General features: G+C 38.0%; 2 protein-coding genes across 4 annotated transcripts in view; both read left to right on the top strand.

Moving 5' to 3' along the window:
- ogdha (oxoglutarate dehydrogenase a) overlaps positions 1–13,142 on the top strand; it is a 38,543-nt gene extending 25,401 nt beyond the window's left edge. For all 3 annotated transcript variants that reach the window (XM_039665470.2, XM_089119383.1, XM_039665471.2), the window contains 17 exons: positions 2,751–2,897; positions 3,022–3,112; positions 3,204–3,383; positions 4,250–4,378; positions 4,463–4,642; positions 4,733–4,885; positions 4,967–5,069; positions 6,355–6,483; positions 7,862–8,012; positions 8,235–8,362; positions 8,461–8,639; positions 8,750–8,821; positions 8,917–9,042; positions 9,170–9,242; positions 11,451–11,614; positions 11,719–11,873; positions 11,960–13,142. In XM_039665470.2, the coding sequence (XP_039521404.2) occupies positions 2,751–2,897; positions 3,022–3,112; positions 3,204–3,383; positions 4,250–4,378; positions 4,463–4,642; positions 4,733–4,885; positions 4,967–5,069; positions 6,355–6,483; positions 7,862–8,012; positions 8,235–8,362; positions 8,461–8,639; positions 8,750–8,821; positions 8,917–9,042; positions 9,170–9,242; positions 11,451–11,614; positions 11,719–11,873; positions 11,960–12,080 (2,281 nt within the window). In that variant the 3' untranslated portion in view covers positions 12,081–13,142. The remainder of the gene's footprint in view (positions 1–2,750; positions 2,898–3,021; positions 3,113–3,203; positions 3,384–4,249; positions 4,379–4,462; positions 4,643–4,732; positions 4,886–4,966; positions 5,070–6,354; positions 6,484–7,861; positions 8,013–8,234; positions 8,363–8,460; positions 8,640–8,749; positions 8,822–8,916; positions 9,043–9,169; positions 9,243–11,450; positions 11,615–11,718; positions 11,874–11,959) is intronic.
- Positions 13,143–13,739: 597 nt separating this feature from the next.
- On the top strand, positions 13,740–16,448 carry ppiaa (peptidylprolyl isomerase Aa (cyclophilin A)). Its single transcript, XM_039665472.2, has 5 exons — positions 13,740–13,900; positions 15,401–15,431; positions 15,591–15,679; positions 15,763–15,935; positions 16,034–16,448. Exons 1-5 carry the CDS (start codon positions 13,832–13,834, stop codon positions 16,164–16,166), a joined length of 495 nt encoding a protein of 164 aa, XP_039521406.1. The 5' UTR covers positions 13,740–13,831; the 3' UTR covers positions 16,167–16,448.
- The last annotated feature ends 329 nt before the right edge of the window (positions 16,449–16,777 follow it).

The following is a 16,777-nucleotide window of genomic DNA, read 5'->3' as shown; positions in this document are numbered from 1 at the left end:
CTTATGGATGAATATGGATGAATTATTTTGAAGACATCACTCTGCACTTCAGCTTCTCATCGGATTTCCTGTTCAATCAAATGCTCTCTAGAATCTAAAGCACCTACACTACAAATTGACGCTGAAGCTGCGGCTGAAATTGGTCACTTGTTCACACATTTACTATTTTCTACAAGGTGAATGGAACTATAACAAGGATAGGGAATGATTCAGACAATTTAAATATGCTTAACATGGGGGCAAATAAAGTCTGGTTTCACTTAGTGCCACGTGAGCCACCGCAGCGTGCACACAGTCTGCTCTGTTCCAGAGACACAATAGCACAGAGAATATCATATTTGCGAGTCAGCACATACCAGAAAACATATCGGACAGCTCTGACCTAGCTGTGAGATAAACTAAATGCTATTGGCTATTTTTAAAAAGGGGAGGAACTGTTTGATATGTCCTGCCCTGTCTTCCTGTTTCAGTGCAAATTGTCAACACATTGAATAATGCTGCATGTTTCAAGGCACTTTATTGGGCATACATAAAGAGTTCAGATGCAAAAGCCTCTAAATGCCATTTGAAATTTTCTTCTTGAATGATGATTTTTATCAAACTTGTATATTTAAGTTCAGTAATTTCACTTAAATAACAATTAACAGGTAATTATCATTGCCATTTAAGTGAAATCACTGAACTTAAATATACAAGCTTGATAAAAATGATCATTCTAGAAGAAAATTTCAAATGGCACTTAGAGGCTTTTGCATCTGAACTCTTCAAATATTCAATGACAAAATATGACTGGAAAAATAGTCTTTTTTTTAGACAGAACAATGCAGATGCATTTTACTCATCATTTATCTAATCTAGGGCTGTCACTATCAATTATTTTGGTAGAGTAATTTGTCAATTCTTTTGACAATTGACTGTAATCTGATCATATTTTTGGTGGTAATACAAATAGAATACCTTTAAAATTACTTTATACATATATAATAACAAAGAGGCAATAAGTTTACACAAAGTAATCAAAGAAAGTAATTTTATGGTTTTATTGAACAACACTGTTTGTAATATTATGTATTTTAACAATCAACTTATGTACAATTATTTATTATAACAAATGCCTTCGGAGGGCACCAATCAGGGTGATTGTTGTTGTTACACTTTACAGCATGATCAAATCCTTGTTTAATATTGGCCAAACATCATTTAATTCAAATGTCCATTTTGGCCACTTATTTTCAAACAAAATGCCACAGTTGCTGTAATTTCTGGAACAAGAACGTGTGAACATCAAATCATGCAAACCTAGAGCGAGGGTTTAAACTTTAATTTGAAGTCTGATGTATTCACCTGTGTTAGTGTAGGTTTATAAATGCTATATTATGATTTTTGAGATGAGCAAAATCTGCACAGAACCGATTAATAGTTATCACCGTGAAATGTATGTGTCAATTGTATCATCCTAACCTATGAAAATGCACTCAAACACATCCAAATAAAGTCATTTGTAATCATAACTTCAGTTAAATAATCATCATTGTCATTATTTTGGAAAAGTTTCTTACATTAAGTTATGCAACTTATGCACCCAATATAAAGTGAATATAATGATCCAGCTCATAAAAACTTGAAATAGAACTTGCATACACAATAGTCAATAGTAAAATTCATTTGCATGTTTTGACTGAGCAGTTATTGCATGTTTTAATAAAAATGTTGTTTAATATAACTAGTTACTATGCATATTCCAGTACGTTTTAATTGTTATTCTTAAATAAACGTACATTTCGCCAAATTCATTCAAGTCCTTGGTTCACCCGTCCTTATACTATCTGCACAGCATCAGTTCAGAGTCAGACAGTGCTGTTACAGTCATAGTATGTATACTGTTCGCATGCTCAGTATCACCAGCTCATTGGTTCTCAGTATGTTGGACATGTCCGAAAGAAACAGTTTACGGTTAAACGGATAGTTCACCCAAATATGAAAATTGGCCCATGATTCACTTACCCTGAAGCCATCCTAGGTGTGTAGGACATTCTTCTTTCAGATGAATACAATCCATCTGAACTACTTCCCTTGAACTTGGCGCACAAAGTAATGATGAACGTGGTTGCCCAGCCCTGTTTGTTTGAACCTTGAGAGGCGTTGCCGTCATTACGTTGTGCGTCAAGTTCAGGGTTACTCTTTTGGCGTAAATTGATGTGTACGGCCATCTGCCGGAAGCTAGTTATTTTAGTCAATAAAGTTTTAAATATGGATGTTTTTCTTTCACGAATGCATCGCTTCACTTCAGACTTCTTTTATTAACTCCAAGGAGACGAATGGAGCACTTTAATCGTGAAAAGATGCGCTTTGATGGCCTTCCAAAAACTCAAGCATGTTTCCTTGATGTGTGAGAACCAATGAGGTTCATTCTTGTGTGTTAAGCATGTTTGAACTTCCGCAAGAACCAATAATGTTTCTTCTCGCGTGTTACGCAGCACGTTTGAGCAGGAGGTTTGTTCTCGCGCATCAAGCAGGTTCGGTTGAGCTTCTGTTAATGTTCACTGATCAATGTTTATATCTTAAAAATGGTGATCAAATATTATTTCAGACATGTCCAGCACAACTATTAAGTGGCTTCAACCGCAATTATGATGTTGCTGCAAGAGGGAGGGGAAATTATATTGATTAAAGAATACAAGGGCACAATTTTGATTTCATGGTACCTTTAAAAAGATGTTGTTGAAACCCATATTTTATGTTTATTGCAGGTTTGAGGAGTTCCTGCAAAGGAAATGGTCATCTGAGAAGCGCTTTGGGCTGGAGGGCTGTGAGAGTCTGATCCCTGCACTAAAAACCATCATTGATAAATCCAGCAAGAATGGAGTAGATGCTGTCATCATGGGAATGCCTCACAGGTAGAGGAAGAGATGCTAATTTATAGAGGGGGAAAATGGAAAATATCTGACTTTACAGTGGCTATATGCTTTTCTGGTGATTTATGGAATCAATTATAAACTCTCTTTCTGTCTGTCACTGTAGAGGACGTCTGAATGTGCTTGCCAATGTAATCCGTAAGGAACTGGAGCAGATTTTCTGTCAGTTTGACTCTAAATTGGAAGCTGCTGATGAGGTCAGTGACGTTTTTGTCTATATACACTTTGTTGGAATCTCATGAACTTATAGTATGTTTGTTCTGATAATCGTGTTGGTACCTGTAACAGGGTTCAGGAGATGTCAAGTACCACTTGGGCATGTACCACAGGAGGATAAATCGTGTGACTGACAGGAATATTACCTTGTCATTGGTGGCCAACCCTTCCCATCTAGAAGCGGTGAACCCGGTGGTGCAGGGCAAGACTAAGGCAGATCAGTTCTACTGTGGAGACACAGATGGCAATCGGGTGAGATGTAAACTGCATCAAACTAGTGCGACTTGTGTGATAAATTAATTCTAAAAAAAACACAGTAAAACAGTAATATTGTAAAATATTATTACAAATTTGAAAAACTTTTAAAAACATTGTTTTTGAATTTTCAACATCCATTACTGGCTAATATGACAATGTGTTCAAAGTGGTTATAAATCGTTTGAAAGTTGGAAAATTCCTGTTTATTTTTTATTTTATCTCCCGTCAGACAGCCATAACACGTTTACTGACGGATAGGGATGCATCGATACCATTTTTTAAGAAACGACCCAATTACCAAAAAATATTATTAGCCGATCCGATTACAGTGCAGAATTTCTCTACCTTTTGTATGTAGAAGTGATCATTACTCTTTAATGTGTTAAACACAATCTACTAAATACAGACAACTTTATTATAAAGTAAACAATTTTTTGAATATTCCATTAACAGGTCCTTTTGTAGAAATTTGTGTTCATACATATAATTTTTTACAGTTCAATTAATAAAGCAGGTTGTCTAAATACGCATATCCGTGCCATCTAATGCTCAGTAAAGTTAATCTTTAAAAAACACTAATAATTTAATAACACTGTAAACTTGAGCAGAAATTTCTATTCTTTTTTCATACTGTACGTTAATGCCTAAATTCATTTGTAGATCTTAAACGATTGATCTTAGTATTTTATTTTTAATTTATTTGAACAAACTAGTTTAGACATCTGTCCATAACATAACCAATAAATCTGCATTGATGAGACTTTTAATATCTAAACATCCTTTGTACTTTTAGGATGTATTGTAAATGGATCAGTTATGATGAGCTCAGATCGAACGAACTGCTGTGTTTTTGTTTTCAGGTGATGTCCATTCACATCCATGGTGACGCTGCATTCGCAGGTCAGGGCATTGTCTATGAAACCTTCCATCTGAGCGATCTGCCCTCCTACACCACACATGGCACTGTGCATGTGGTTGTCAACAACCAGGTATTTGTGCACAAACAATTCCACGTGTGACGTTACATCCCCCACCAAATATCATCTTAATACACCTCTGCTTCTCTTTCTCAGATTGGTTTCACCACAGATCCTCGTATGGCACGCTCCTCGCCGTATCCGACTGATGTTGCCCGTGTGGTCAATGCCCCCATATTCCACGTCAACGCAGACGATCCTGAAGCTGTGATGTACGTGTGCAATGTGGCCGCAGAGTGGAGAGCCACCTTCCACAAAGATGTGGTGGTGGATCTGGTGAGAGAGTGTTTTTTGTGTCTTTTATTTACACTTGTCGTGTTTTGGAAGTTTGTGACGTCAGTAAGGCAAATGACTTCTTTCCATTAGGTATGTTATCGCCGGATGGGCCACAACGAGATGGATGAGCCGATGTTCACCCAGCCACTGATGTACAAACAGATCAAGAAGCAGAAAGGTGTTCTTCAGAAATATGCTGAGAAGCTCATCGCCGAAGGTGCCGTTTCACGACAAGAGTATGAGGTCAGTCAGTTTTACCCAGATACAAGTTGCTGCCCAGTATCTTCAGCGGTCCACATAAAGTTTTTTCATCTCTGTCCATAGGAAGAGATTGCCAAGTATGACAAAATTTGTGAGGAAGCTCATGCTCGCTCAAAGGATGAGAAGATCCTCCACATCAAGCACTGGCTGGACTCCCCCTGGCCAGGTGTGTATAAACACATATATTATTGAATTAAGAATTTCATTTCTCACATAAAACATGTATACAATAAACTTTCAAGAAGTATTTCAATATTAAACAAAGCGAAACATGTTCTGAACTACAAATCACTCCACATTCTTTACTGTACACTGATATTACCATATCTAAACTATTGTGTGGAGGTTTGGGGTAATACTTACAGATGCAGACTATTATCTTTATTTAAGTTGCAAAAAAGAGCCATAAGGATGATTCATGGTGTTGGTTATAGAGATCACACAAATGTATTATTTTTAAAATCCAAGACGTTGAAATTTACTGATCTGGTTTATGTTCAAACAGCACAAATAATGTATAAAGCAAAAAAATAACCTACTCCCTGGTAATATTCAACAACTGTTTTTTAATAGAGAAGGGAGATATAATATTAGGGGTGAGAGCAACTTTAAACAATTATGTGTACGTACAACATTAAAAAGTTTTTGTGTTTCGATATGTGGAGTGAAGTTGTGGAACAGATTAAGTTCAGTACTTAAACAATGGCCAAGTATGACTCAGTTTAAAAAGCATTGTAAAAATATGATATTTGAAAGGTATAGAGAGGATGAATATTATTAGTTAGGTGATAGTTTATTTATATATTTTTCTTTTTTTTTCTCTCTTATTATTATTATTATTAGTTTTTTATTTATTCTCTCTTATGTAATTTTTTTTTTTTGAAGATGTATATACACATAGGTAGATATGTATGTTGTTTTTGTTTTTGGTGTTTAGAGACAAATAGATCAAAATATTCGGTCAACCGGTTAATTAGTTATAATTAGTTGAAGATGGGGTAGGATTGAATAAGCTTATGCTTCTTCCTACTCCTTTTCGGACATGTATAAGTTAAAAAAAAAATTTATGTATTGTTTTTTTGTTTTTTTTTGTTTTTTTTTCTACATGTTCGAAATAAAAACTTTCATTCATTCATTGTTTTATTTACTATATATTTTTACCTTGATTTCATTATTCAAACACATATGATTCCTTCACAATAAGATTTATAATATGAAGTTATAAAATAATTTTCAATTTCCATTTTATCCCGACCTTAAGTTATTTATTAAACCTTACATGTGTAAAGATAGTATTTCCCTCTTTTATCTTTGGTTACATCTTGCAGTCACCAAGTGGGAGGTTCAGAATGAGTTGCAATATGTACTAGAATTTGTTGATAGTCGAAAAGAAAAATGCCCCCATTTTGTTGCTGCTTATTAGGAGCATATTCATTGTGTTTTGTTTGCAGGTTTTTTTACTCTGGATGGCCAGCCGAAGAGCATGAGCTACCCGTCCACCGGTCTGCCAGAGGAGGACCTGACCAACATCGGACTAGTGGCGTCATCAGTACCTGTAGAGGATTTTACAATTCATGGAGGTTAGACATGTGCTGACATATGGAAATATGATATCTCAATAATGAACATGTGGTATAGTTATCGTGGGCACTTTAAAATGCCATGAAGAATTACTTATTCAGATTCTTTACAATGGATTTTAAGAATACTTTCAACCGGTTAAAATGTATAATACTGCTTGTATGCTGCGTCAAGGAAGTCGCACACGCATTGATATAAACAAGCCCAACATGAGCAACATGGCAGACAAGTGAAGGAGACGCACTGAATGAACATGCACATTCACTCTCTGACAGCAGATGGTGCTTATGGAACAACAGAAATGCAGCTGTTTCCCCTGTAACCACATAAACAAAAGAGTCATGTCACTTTGGCCCTGTCCCAAATGGCACACTTCATATGCACATTTGTGGTCGATATGCTCTTTTGATGCGCACTTTTGCTGAGCCCGCACTAATGTGAGCTTAACAGCAGACTTCTTCTTGACAGTCAAGGCGGCAAAATTAAACATTTTAATCTGGACTATAACATGTCCTAGATATTGATTGAAAATGTAACACTTTACATTAAGGCTCTATTAATTAACATTAGTTAATTTATTAGTTAACATTAACAATAAAATACTTCTAAGTATTTATTAATCTCAGTTAATGTTAGTTTCAACATTTAATAATATTGAGCTAACATTGATCATTGTATTTTTTAACTAACGTTATCAAAGCTTATTACACTGCTCTGTGGAATACTTGATTCTGATTGGTCAGTGTAATAATCTTTGATAACGTTAGTTAAAAGCTACAACTGATCAATGTTAGCTCAATATATTATTAAATGTTGAAACTAACATTAACGGTGTGATTGACCAATCAAAATCAAGTATTCCACAGAGCAATCATGCCGTCCAGCGTCCCGCTGAAAACAGGTAACACAGGCTCATCTTGTTTTCTGAAGTCAGCAGCTCTATACGCTTTCTAGGAACATTTTTCCTTCTGGCTGATGCAGGATCCCTCCGCTTCACGTCGGTGTCCTCATCACCCTGTTGGGGGTTATTCTGAGATAACAACCAGCTGGATGCACATTATCCCTTACATAAAATACTTCTAACGCATTGATTAATCTCAGTTAAAAGTGTTACCTATTCTTTATCATCCTTTTGCACTTTAATCTGTTTGTTGTTGTTGTTGTTTGTTTACTCTGAACATTTAAATACACAAACTATACACAAAAAGTGCAGTTATTTTTGTTATAAGAAAAAGGTATTAAACCTTTTATAGTATGACAACTTATTTGATACCGTCACATGCCTAATGGAGGTACGCTAGACATACAAAATAGTACATTATAGTGCACACATTTCATGTTCTGTTACAAAAATGCTCGTCTTTCCTTTGTGTAAAGGTCTGAGTCGTATTCTAAAGGGCCGTGCTGAAATGATCAAGAACAGGACGGTGGACTGGGCTCTGGGAGAGTACATGGCCTTTGGCTCTCTGCTCAAGGAGGGCATCCATGTGCGTCTCAGTGGCCAAGATGTGGAGAGAGGAACCTTCAGGTATAAACAACAACATTCACAATCATTCAGTATTCAAAATCATTCAATCAATCAATTTTTAGAATTACCATAATAATATTATCTTTAAATGTAGATGTGTAGTAACGGCAGATCTTTCTGTTTGATAGACCTTTTTATTTTAGCCACTATTCAAATGCAGCATTATTTTGGATTTCAGCTCAGTGTAAGAGGTTACTGACCTGTTGTTTGTTGCATTTGCAGTCACCGTCATCATGTTCTTCATGATCAAAATGTGGACAAGAGGACTTGCATCCCAATGAACCACATATCCCCAAACCAAGCCCCATACACTGTCTGCAACAGCTCTCTGTCTGAGTATGGAGTTCTAGGTATTCAGATGCTCCATGCATGGTAAATTATCTCTGCAGTTAATTGAAGGTTGACGCTCTTAGAAACTTGTGTTTTCTTTCTTTTCTTCGTCCCTTAGGCTTTGAGTTGGGCTTTGCCATGGCCAGTCCCAATGCTCTGGTTCTGTGGGAGGCCCAGTTTGGAGACTTCCATAACACAGCTCAGTGTATAATAGACCAGTTCATTTGCCCTGGCCAAGCTAAATGGGTCCGCCAGAATGGCATCGTCTTATTGCTGCCACATGGCATGGAGGGGATGGTATGTCTGCATTACCCACAATTCTTATCTCCATGCTCCCCTCTCTCTATCTCTCTCTCTTTACACTCACCTGTGTGAGCTGGCTGTAAAGGAGTTTTGTTCCTTCACAGGGTCCAGAGCACTCATCTGCCCGTCCAGAGCGCTTCCTGCAGATGTGCAATGATGACCCTGACTTTAACCCTGTAAGACTGGCTACCTAACATGTCTCTAAGCGTTCAAATACAAAGATTTCATAGACATTCTCAGAGTGAATATGTACCTTTTATTTCGACTTCAGAAAATCACTGATGACTTTGAGGTGCGTCAGCTGTATGACTGCAACTGGATTGTTGTGAACTGTTCAAATCCTGCCAACTATTTCCATGTGATGAGGAGGCAGATCCTTCTTCCCTTCAGGAAACCTGTGAGTTCAGCTGTCTTGAGAGCATTTGTTAAAAAATTAATCTAATGCATTATTGTTGTTTAAATGAACAATTAGAATTTTAACTGAATTATTTATTCATTTTCTTTTTTTTTTTTTTTTTTTTTAGCTTATTATTTTCACCCCCAAATCTCTTCTGCGTCATCCGGAAGCCAAGTCTAGCTTTGACCAGATGCTACCAGGTCAGAAACCATTCTTTCCACTGCCGCATTTACGGAGAAATAAATGCGGCATAGATAAACAACAAATGAGAAGGAAAGTTTTCATTAGTGGTCAGCCAATATGAATTTTTTTGATAATGAGATTTTTTTTGCGTTTATAATTTTGGTCAGTGTGTATGTATATGTGTGTATTGTAACGCAAAGTTGATGTTGCCCAGATAGAGAGAAAAAAACAATAACTGTTACGTCAAGGTGTTGGAGGAAATCAGACAACAGTTACTCAAACGCCACACTCGTCCGCATACATGTAGATCGAGTGGGAAAAAGTATACAAAACAAAACATCCAACTTTGGTCACACTACAAGAAAGAAAATAAAAGAAAGAATACAAAAGTTAGCAGAGCGGTTATCTCTCCTCCTCACCCATCAAATCTAACTGACACACATGCACATGCGCAGTTCTCATATTACATCATTAACATAAAATCGCAAAGTGACCGTTACAGTATGCGATCTGGGAAAACCCACCACATGGTGAAATTGGACACATTACAGGTTTTGAGACCCTATTAAAGGTGAGTTCAAAGCCCTTTCCAAATCTGTTTTTATTTAGATTTTCAGAAACTGAGTTTTGAGAAAAAACGGTTTAATTAACTGTTACGTCCTGTTAGCGGGACAACTGGCACTCTTTATTTATTGCCTTTTTAATATCTCATATTTTAGTAATAATCATAGATGAGGTACCATTTCGAAAGCTCACAAACTCAAAATTCATCCTGTGAAAACCGTTTTGAAATTGGACGATTGAGAGGCGAGCAAGATCTTTTAAGCAAGCAGATTCAAACTCTGTTGTTCTCTTGTGCTCCGCATCAGACCACACGATAACACTGAATGAAAATAAATAAATAAAAACTTGCGTGCAAGCCATTGTAGTTCACCCAGGACTGGACTGTTCTAGTCCAGTCTGTTCTATTCTATGTGGTTTAGTTTGATAGGTGAACTGTCTTTGTAGTGTTAAGAGAAAGAGAGCTAAACGGGAGATATTGTCTTTTTGCCCCTCCACTCCGTCTGCGTGTTCTTAAAGAGAAACACAGTCTTTTCAGCTGGCCATTATAAATCGCTTTTTTTTTTCATTTTCTCAAGATATATTCAGAGATGATAAACAAGATGTTATAGAATAATAATTTAATAAAAACCCAATTTTGACAAAAAACTGACATTCAATCTATATTTAGACTTTACTGAAAACGTACCAGCGTGACATCCGACGGGTTTTCCCAGATCACATCACACACACATACATACTTGCCCTGGCCAAGCTAAATGGGTCCACCAGAATGGCATCGTCTTATTGCTGCCACATGGCATGGAGGGGATGGTATGTCTGCATTACCCACAATTCTTATCTCCATGCTCCCCTCTCTCTATCTCTCTCTCTCTACACTCACCTGTGTGAGCTGGCTGTAAAGGAGTTTTGTGCATGCATCTCTCAGGGTGCTTTCACACCTGCCTCATTTAGTTCGGTTGAATCGCACTAGAGTTCGTTTTCCCCCTTGGTGCGGTTCGTTTGGGCAGGTGTGAAGACAGTAGGTAGAGGTATTGCGTCTATACTTTGTTGTTTATGAAGGGATTTGCATAAGGATAAAGCTTAAGAATTCACTCACAATGTATGTTCAAAAACAGCACGTCAGTCGTATTTTGCTCCTCTTTGTTTACTTCCAGGAGTTCTGTTGGAATATTCCCGCAAGTTAATTCTGACCAATCGAAGTGCAGTTATGGAAATATGTTCAAGACATATGTGGCCAACGAGTAATGTGGATGTTGTCACGTGACTATATTTTGATTTTGTTTCATCAACTGATTCTGACCAGAGCAATCAGTATGGTGTGAGAACGAACCAAAACCCCTGAAATGTGGCCAACGAGTAATGTGGATGTCACGTGACTATATTTTGATTTTGTTTCATCAACTGATTCGGACCAGAGCAATCAGTGTGGTGTGAGAACGAACCAAAACCCCTGAAAAATGCTACAAAGTATAATTTTTCACCTCTGGTCTGGACCAAATGAACCGAACTGCAGATGTGAAAGCACCCTCCGATATAACAGTGATACAGAGGGTTCAGAACAGGGCTATTTAATTGGCAATAAAGGTTGTTGGAGTGGCTGTAATGGATGTAAACCACTCCTGTTATCATGCTAATAAACGTCAAAATGCTTTTCTCTTCAGGCACTCATTTCCAGCGCGTGATCTCAGATGATGGACCCCCAGCTCAAAACCCCTCAGATGTGAAGCGCCTTGTCTTCTGTACAGGGAAAATCTATTACGAGCTCACACGTGAACGAAAATTACGCAACATGGAGAACTCTGTGGCTATCACTCGCATTGAGCAGGTACCATAATCTTCAGTAGAAGATCGACAGTGCTTGCTTGCCTGCATTCTTTCAGGAAAGGCCTATATATTGTAAAACTGATTCATACTTTTGCACCTCCCCAGCTCTCTCCTTTCCCATTTGACCTGGTGAAGGCTGAGACTGAGAAATATCCCAATGCTGACCTGGTCTGGTGTCAAGAGGAGCATAAGAACCAGGGATACTATGACTACGTCAAGCCCCGCATGCGCACCACCATTGAACGTGCCAAGCCTGTCTGGTAAACTCTCGTCTTCTCATATAGAGCTGTGACACTCCGGTTGCTCTATATTCTCACAAATCTTCACTGTGTCTTCCTGTGCACAGCTATGCTGGTCGTGAGCCTGCCGCTGCCCCAGCCACTGGCAACAAGAACACCCATCTTCTGGAGCTGAAGCGTTTCCTCGACACTGCCTTTAACCTGGACGCCTTCAAAGACCACATCTAAATCTGTCCTCCAATCAACAAGAATACAAAATCTCACAAATACCCCATTCACCCGGCAACAAAATACACTACACAAAACCATTATAATCATCCCATGAATAATAGTAATACATACTGTTTCTCCTGTGTTAAGTATCAGGTATCTGAGTTTTTCAGTTCAGTCTTTGTCACCATTGTTGCCCAGTTCAGCAACACCAAAATATATTAAACCACAGAAAATACAAATTCTTTTGCTTGAACAAATAAATAAACAGCACAAATTTTAATGGACCTAATGTATTTTCAACCAAAGTACTGTTCCAATCCTATTAAGAATCAGCATACAATATTGTCCCCAAACTCACTTTTTCTTAAGCTTTCATGTAGGGTTGTCATGATTTCTGTATGCTACTTGCATCCCAACTCTCAACTGCACTAAGGCTTTAATTTTTATGTTGTTTTTTTTTCTTTTATTTTTATTATTTTGTTAGAATAAGGGAGAATGTTGGGACATGCATTTGCATTTTTTTCATTAGTGGAAAAGATTGTAAAGTAAGTAGGAAAAAGGACACTTTATCTGTACCTTTGCGCTGTTTTCTGATAAGACAAAAAAACAGTTGGTTCTTTAAAAGTGGATGTTGCCGTTGTTTGATTGTATTTATGTAAAAATGAATTTGTATTCAGGGAAGGAAAGTCTTGATGTCAAAATCAGAACAGTGTGGAAAATTCTTTACAGTATGTGCCTCTGTTCCCATCCAGTATCATCTATAGCATTGTATGCCCTGCACACTTGGCTAATCAGTGATGCAGCCTAGTGCAGCTAAAAATCCCTTCACAACCATCCTAGCCATCTGATAACTTGTGCCATACAGCCCAGCAGCAGGAACATTTCAAATGTAAAACAGAATTACACATTTGTGGTCGCTCTTTTAAATAAAAACCAATTACATCTTTTTGGCTTTTTCAAAGAAAAAGCAAATGATTTTATTTATTGTTTTTTTTTTTTTTTTTTTTTTGAGGAATTTTTTTTTTTAGGTTCTTGTAATGGTTTAGCTTCATTCAATAAACTCATAATCTTCTCAAATGTCTGAAGTCATTTAATACTAGTTATGAAAAACAGGATTGTGTGTAATGACCAATGACCAAATTTGTTTAGGGATGACAACCTATGCTAATATAATCTTGTGGTTCTCAACCAGGAGACAATAACCCACCAAGGTGCCTCAGCCTCTTAATATTGTGTTGAATTCATTCAAAAAGCTTGAAGAAGGCTGCTCTAGATCCATGGTTTTACTAGACGAGAAGACTTGTGTTTTTTATATATTAACGACATATTGTACTATTTCTATATTATAAACCATACATGCATAAAGAGAAGCTCTAAACTAAACGCATCCTGATCCAGCTAATCAAGTTATTCGGGGTAATTTGAAAACTACAGATATGCGTGTTTGAGCAGGGTTGGAACTAAACACTTGCAGGACTGAAATTTTAACCCCCATGTTAACAGCAGAACACACACGCCGCATGCACAAATGCCCAAAAGCGCATGTCGATTGTAAATTCTCAATAAAGATATTTCATTGGTTCATATTTGTGTCTTTCAAAGCATCGACACGCTCTGATTGGACAGATGCAGCTTCGTGACGTCCCTTTCCTGTAATTATATAGCTTAGCGGCCTGAATGCGGTCTTTCCTCCGTTCCAAGGCAGCCAGAGACACGGTTAGCGCGCTTTAGCCTAGCATCATCTAAGCGCAAAATATTTTAAAGCCATGGCAAGGCCTAGAGTTTTCTTCGATATCACCGCCAACGGCAACCAAGTTGGAAGAGTGATTATGGAGGTAAAGTTCCACCCAATAATTCCACCTTCGCCTTATTGCAAGAAATAACTCCCATACATTTTTTCCTGCAACTGATCTCATCGATAGCCGCATGCGCTAGGCTACTGAATGAAATGCGCACCTAAACCCTACTGTGCTGCATAACTTTAATATCCGTGTACCGTTTAAGTGTTTTGCATTTCTGCTGAACAAATCTCATGATTCAGTTATGCTTAGCCAGTTTGTGAAATTACCTTGGCAAACCTATGTGGAACTGTTTGTCCCCTGTCTGTTTTTCATTAACCTAACGATGTTACACTTTCGGCCAAATCTACTTGCTGATTATTTCTATTTTAAGCCCATGTTAAAATTTGCGGCATTGTGCAGCGTAAGTTACATTGGTTATGTTGGGAACCTGGCAGTATGAAGGGTTTTAATGTTAGACTTCATCAGTCGGACATAAAATTGTTAACGTTATTTTCCATAGTGACGCTTTGAGGTATTTATTTGCATTAAACTCATTTTGTTATATCACTTCTTTGCAAATTAAGCTGCAACAATAAGCACGCGCCGCAGGCCGCTTGGTGCTGCTTGTAACGCTGCTAATATTCTTGAATGCTACCGAATAAGTTACTTCTCATACGAAGAGTATAACATAATGAGCAGAAACCGTGCAGTTCCAGCGCTTGCTTTGGGGAAAACTGCAGAAATATGTAACGCATGAGTGTGCATTTAATGAACAGGCCTCTGCTCTTTTGTTTAACCCAGATTCCCTGAAGGCGATTTTATTTTGCTCAGTCCAAACTTAGTTTAAACCCCAGGGAAACTCAAAACAATTTTTACAAGAAAGTTTCGGCTTTAGTGAGTGATTTATAAAAATTGTAAATCCCCTGTTTGCGGAACTCGCATCCTGCAATCTCTGTGGAAAGATGTTCTGGAAAGTTCGCCGGGGAGAGGGGGGGGATGGGAGGATGCTGTCCTCGCAGCCTAGCGGAGATTTCCATACACTAGTCAATTTTATTTCATTACCGGCGGGTTTTTTTACTTTATGCAGTTGTGATTTTGATTTTAACTAATTTTGAAATTAATTTGGATGAAGGAAATTTAAAGAACGCAGTGTTTTCACTCACCATTCCTTGCGTTAGTAAAAGTGTTTTCTGAGCGGCCATTTTAGTTCTAGTCTAACGTTAGTAAAACTTGGAAGTGTCACAAACGCGCGTGGTTAGGATAATTATGAGCACTCAAATATGTAACTTACTGTTAATAAAATTTGTGCGAGCAAAACAATGTATAATGTGCTGCTCTGCCTTTAATGCCCAGATAATTTTGTCTTCCGCATTGTTTCGGTTTTGTCAGGCTGCAGTGCGGTCGCATGAAGATGGTCCACACAAGCTTGTTTCTAGTTTGATGCACTTCCTGTATGACGTAGTCACGCACTTGAACACATTATTGCAGTTGCTGTCATTCTAAATGTTTGCTTAATGTTTGAAATTGTTTGTTTTTTTGTTTTGTTTTTTACAGCTGAGATCTGATGTCGTTCCCAAAACTGCAGGTATTTATATATATATAGAGAGAGCCCAAGAGGAAGCCACACTCCGGGTGGAGTGGGATTATATCAATTTAAATATATAATTATTACTTTTTTTATTTATTTTTTTACGTGTTTTTTATTTTTATTTTAAGTACCCATCACCTGTCTGTCATTTTGTAGAGAACTTCAGGCAGTTGTGCACAGGTCAGCCTGGCTTTGGCTACAAAGGATCCACCTTCCATCGTGTTATCCCCGACTTTATGTGCCAGGTATGGAAGTTAGTCCCAAAAGCGTTCTGTGGTCTTGGTAGATTTTTGATGTTCGGTTCTAATCTTGAGACCTTTGAATACAGGCAGGTGACTTCACAAATCATAATGGAACTGGTGGCAAGTCCATTTATGGGAACAAGTTTGAAGATGAGAACTTTACACTGAAACACACTGGTGCTGGCTGCCTGTCCATGGCCAATGCTGGCCCCAACACCAACGGTTCCCAGTTCTTCATCTGCACAGCTCTTACTTCATGGTGAGCAAAAGATTTGTGAATGACCATGCATTAAATCACTCCTGGATCCATGCTGTGGAGTATCCTGACCATTTCCCCTCACTGTTTCTTTCTGCCAGGCTGGACGGCAAGCACGTTGTCTTCGGGCAGGTTGTGGAGGGCATGGATGTCATCAAGAAAGTGGAGAGCTATGGTTCTAGCAGTGGAAAGACCAGTGCCAAGATTGTCATTGCTAACTGTGGCCAGCTGTAAACGTGTAAACGCCTCTACCACTAACATTCACCCAAACCCTAGTCTAGTTCCCCCCCCCCCAACCCCCCCCCCCCCCTTAGTGCCCTTTCTTAAATCCTGCCGCTAACCGCATCATTACCATCCAAGTTCTACTACCCACCCAACCATGAACGCACCGCCACATCCTTCAGTCGTCTATCTTTGTCTGAGTTGCCTTTGTTTTGTTTCCATTTGCAGATCAAGTCCTGCAGGCCTTTAATTTGTATCAAAGTCTGAAAATAAAGGGGAACAATGATAAACTTATACCTCTTTCAATTTCTCATTTTTGCTTGAGACTTAAGTCTTGTTGCTTCTGATTAATATGCAAGCCAACTTGAGTGACCTTTTTGATTTGGCTTTTTATCAACTTTTCTGATCCAGCTCATAAGTCTAGTAATTGGTGAAGTAATGTATTTAGGGGTACAGCGCTAACTGAATCCGGTGTTGAGTTAACAGACTTTCTCTCCAGGAAACTTAACTCGATTCTTCAGATGTATGACATTGTGTGGCTTTAAAAGTGTGAATATACCATGTGGTGTGCAAGTATAAAAAGAGCCATGGTCCCTAAATAATGTTTGCTAAATGGAAGAGAC

This window comes from Pimephales promelas, chromosome 14 (assembly GCF_988280905.1).
Source record: "Pimephales promelas chromosome 14, fPimPro1.hap1.1, whole genome shotgun sequence".
Classification (NCBI taxonomy): Eukaryota; Metazoa; Chordata; class Actinopteri; order Cypriniformes; family Leuciscidae; genus Pimephales; species Pimephales promelas.
The sequence above is the reverse complement of the archived record's forward strand: the minus strand, read 5'-3'. Positions and strand labels throughout refer to the sequence as shown.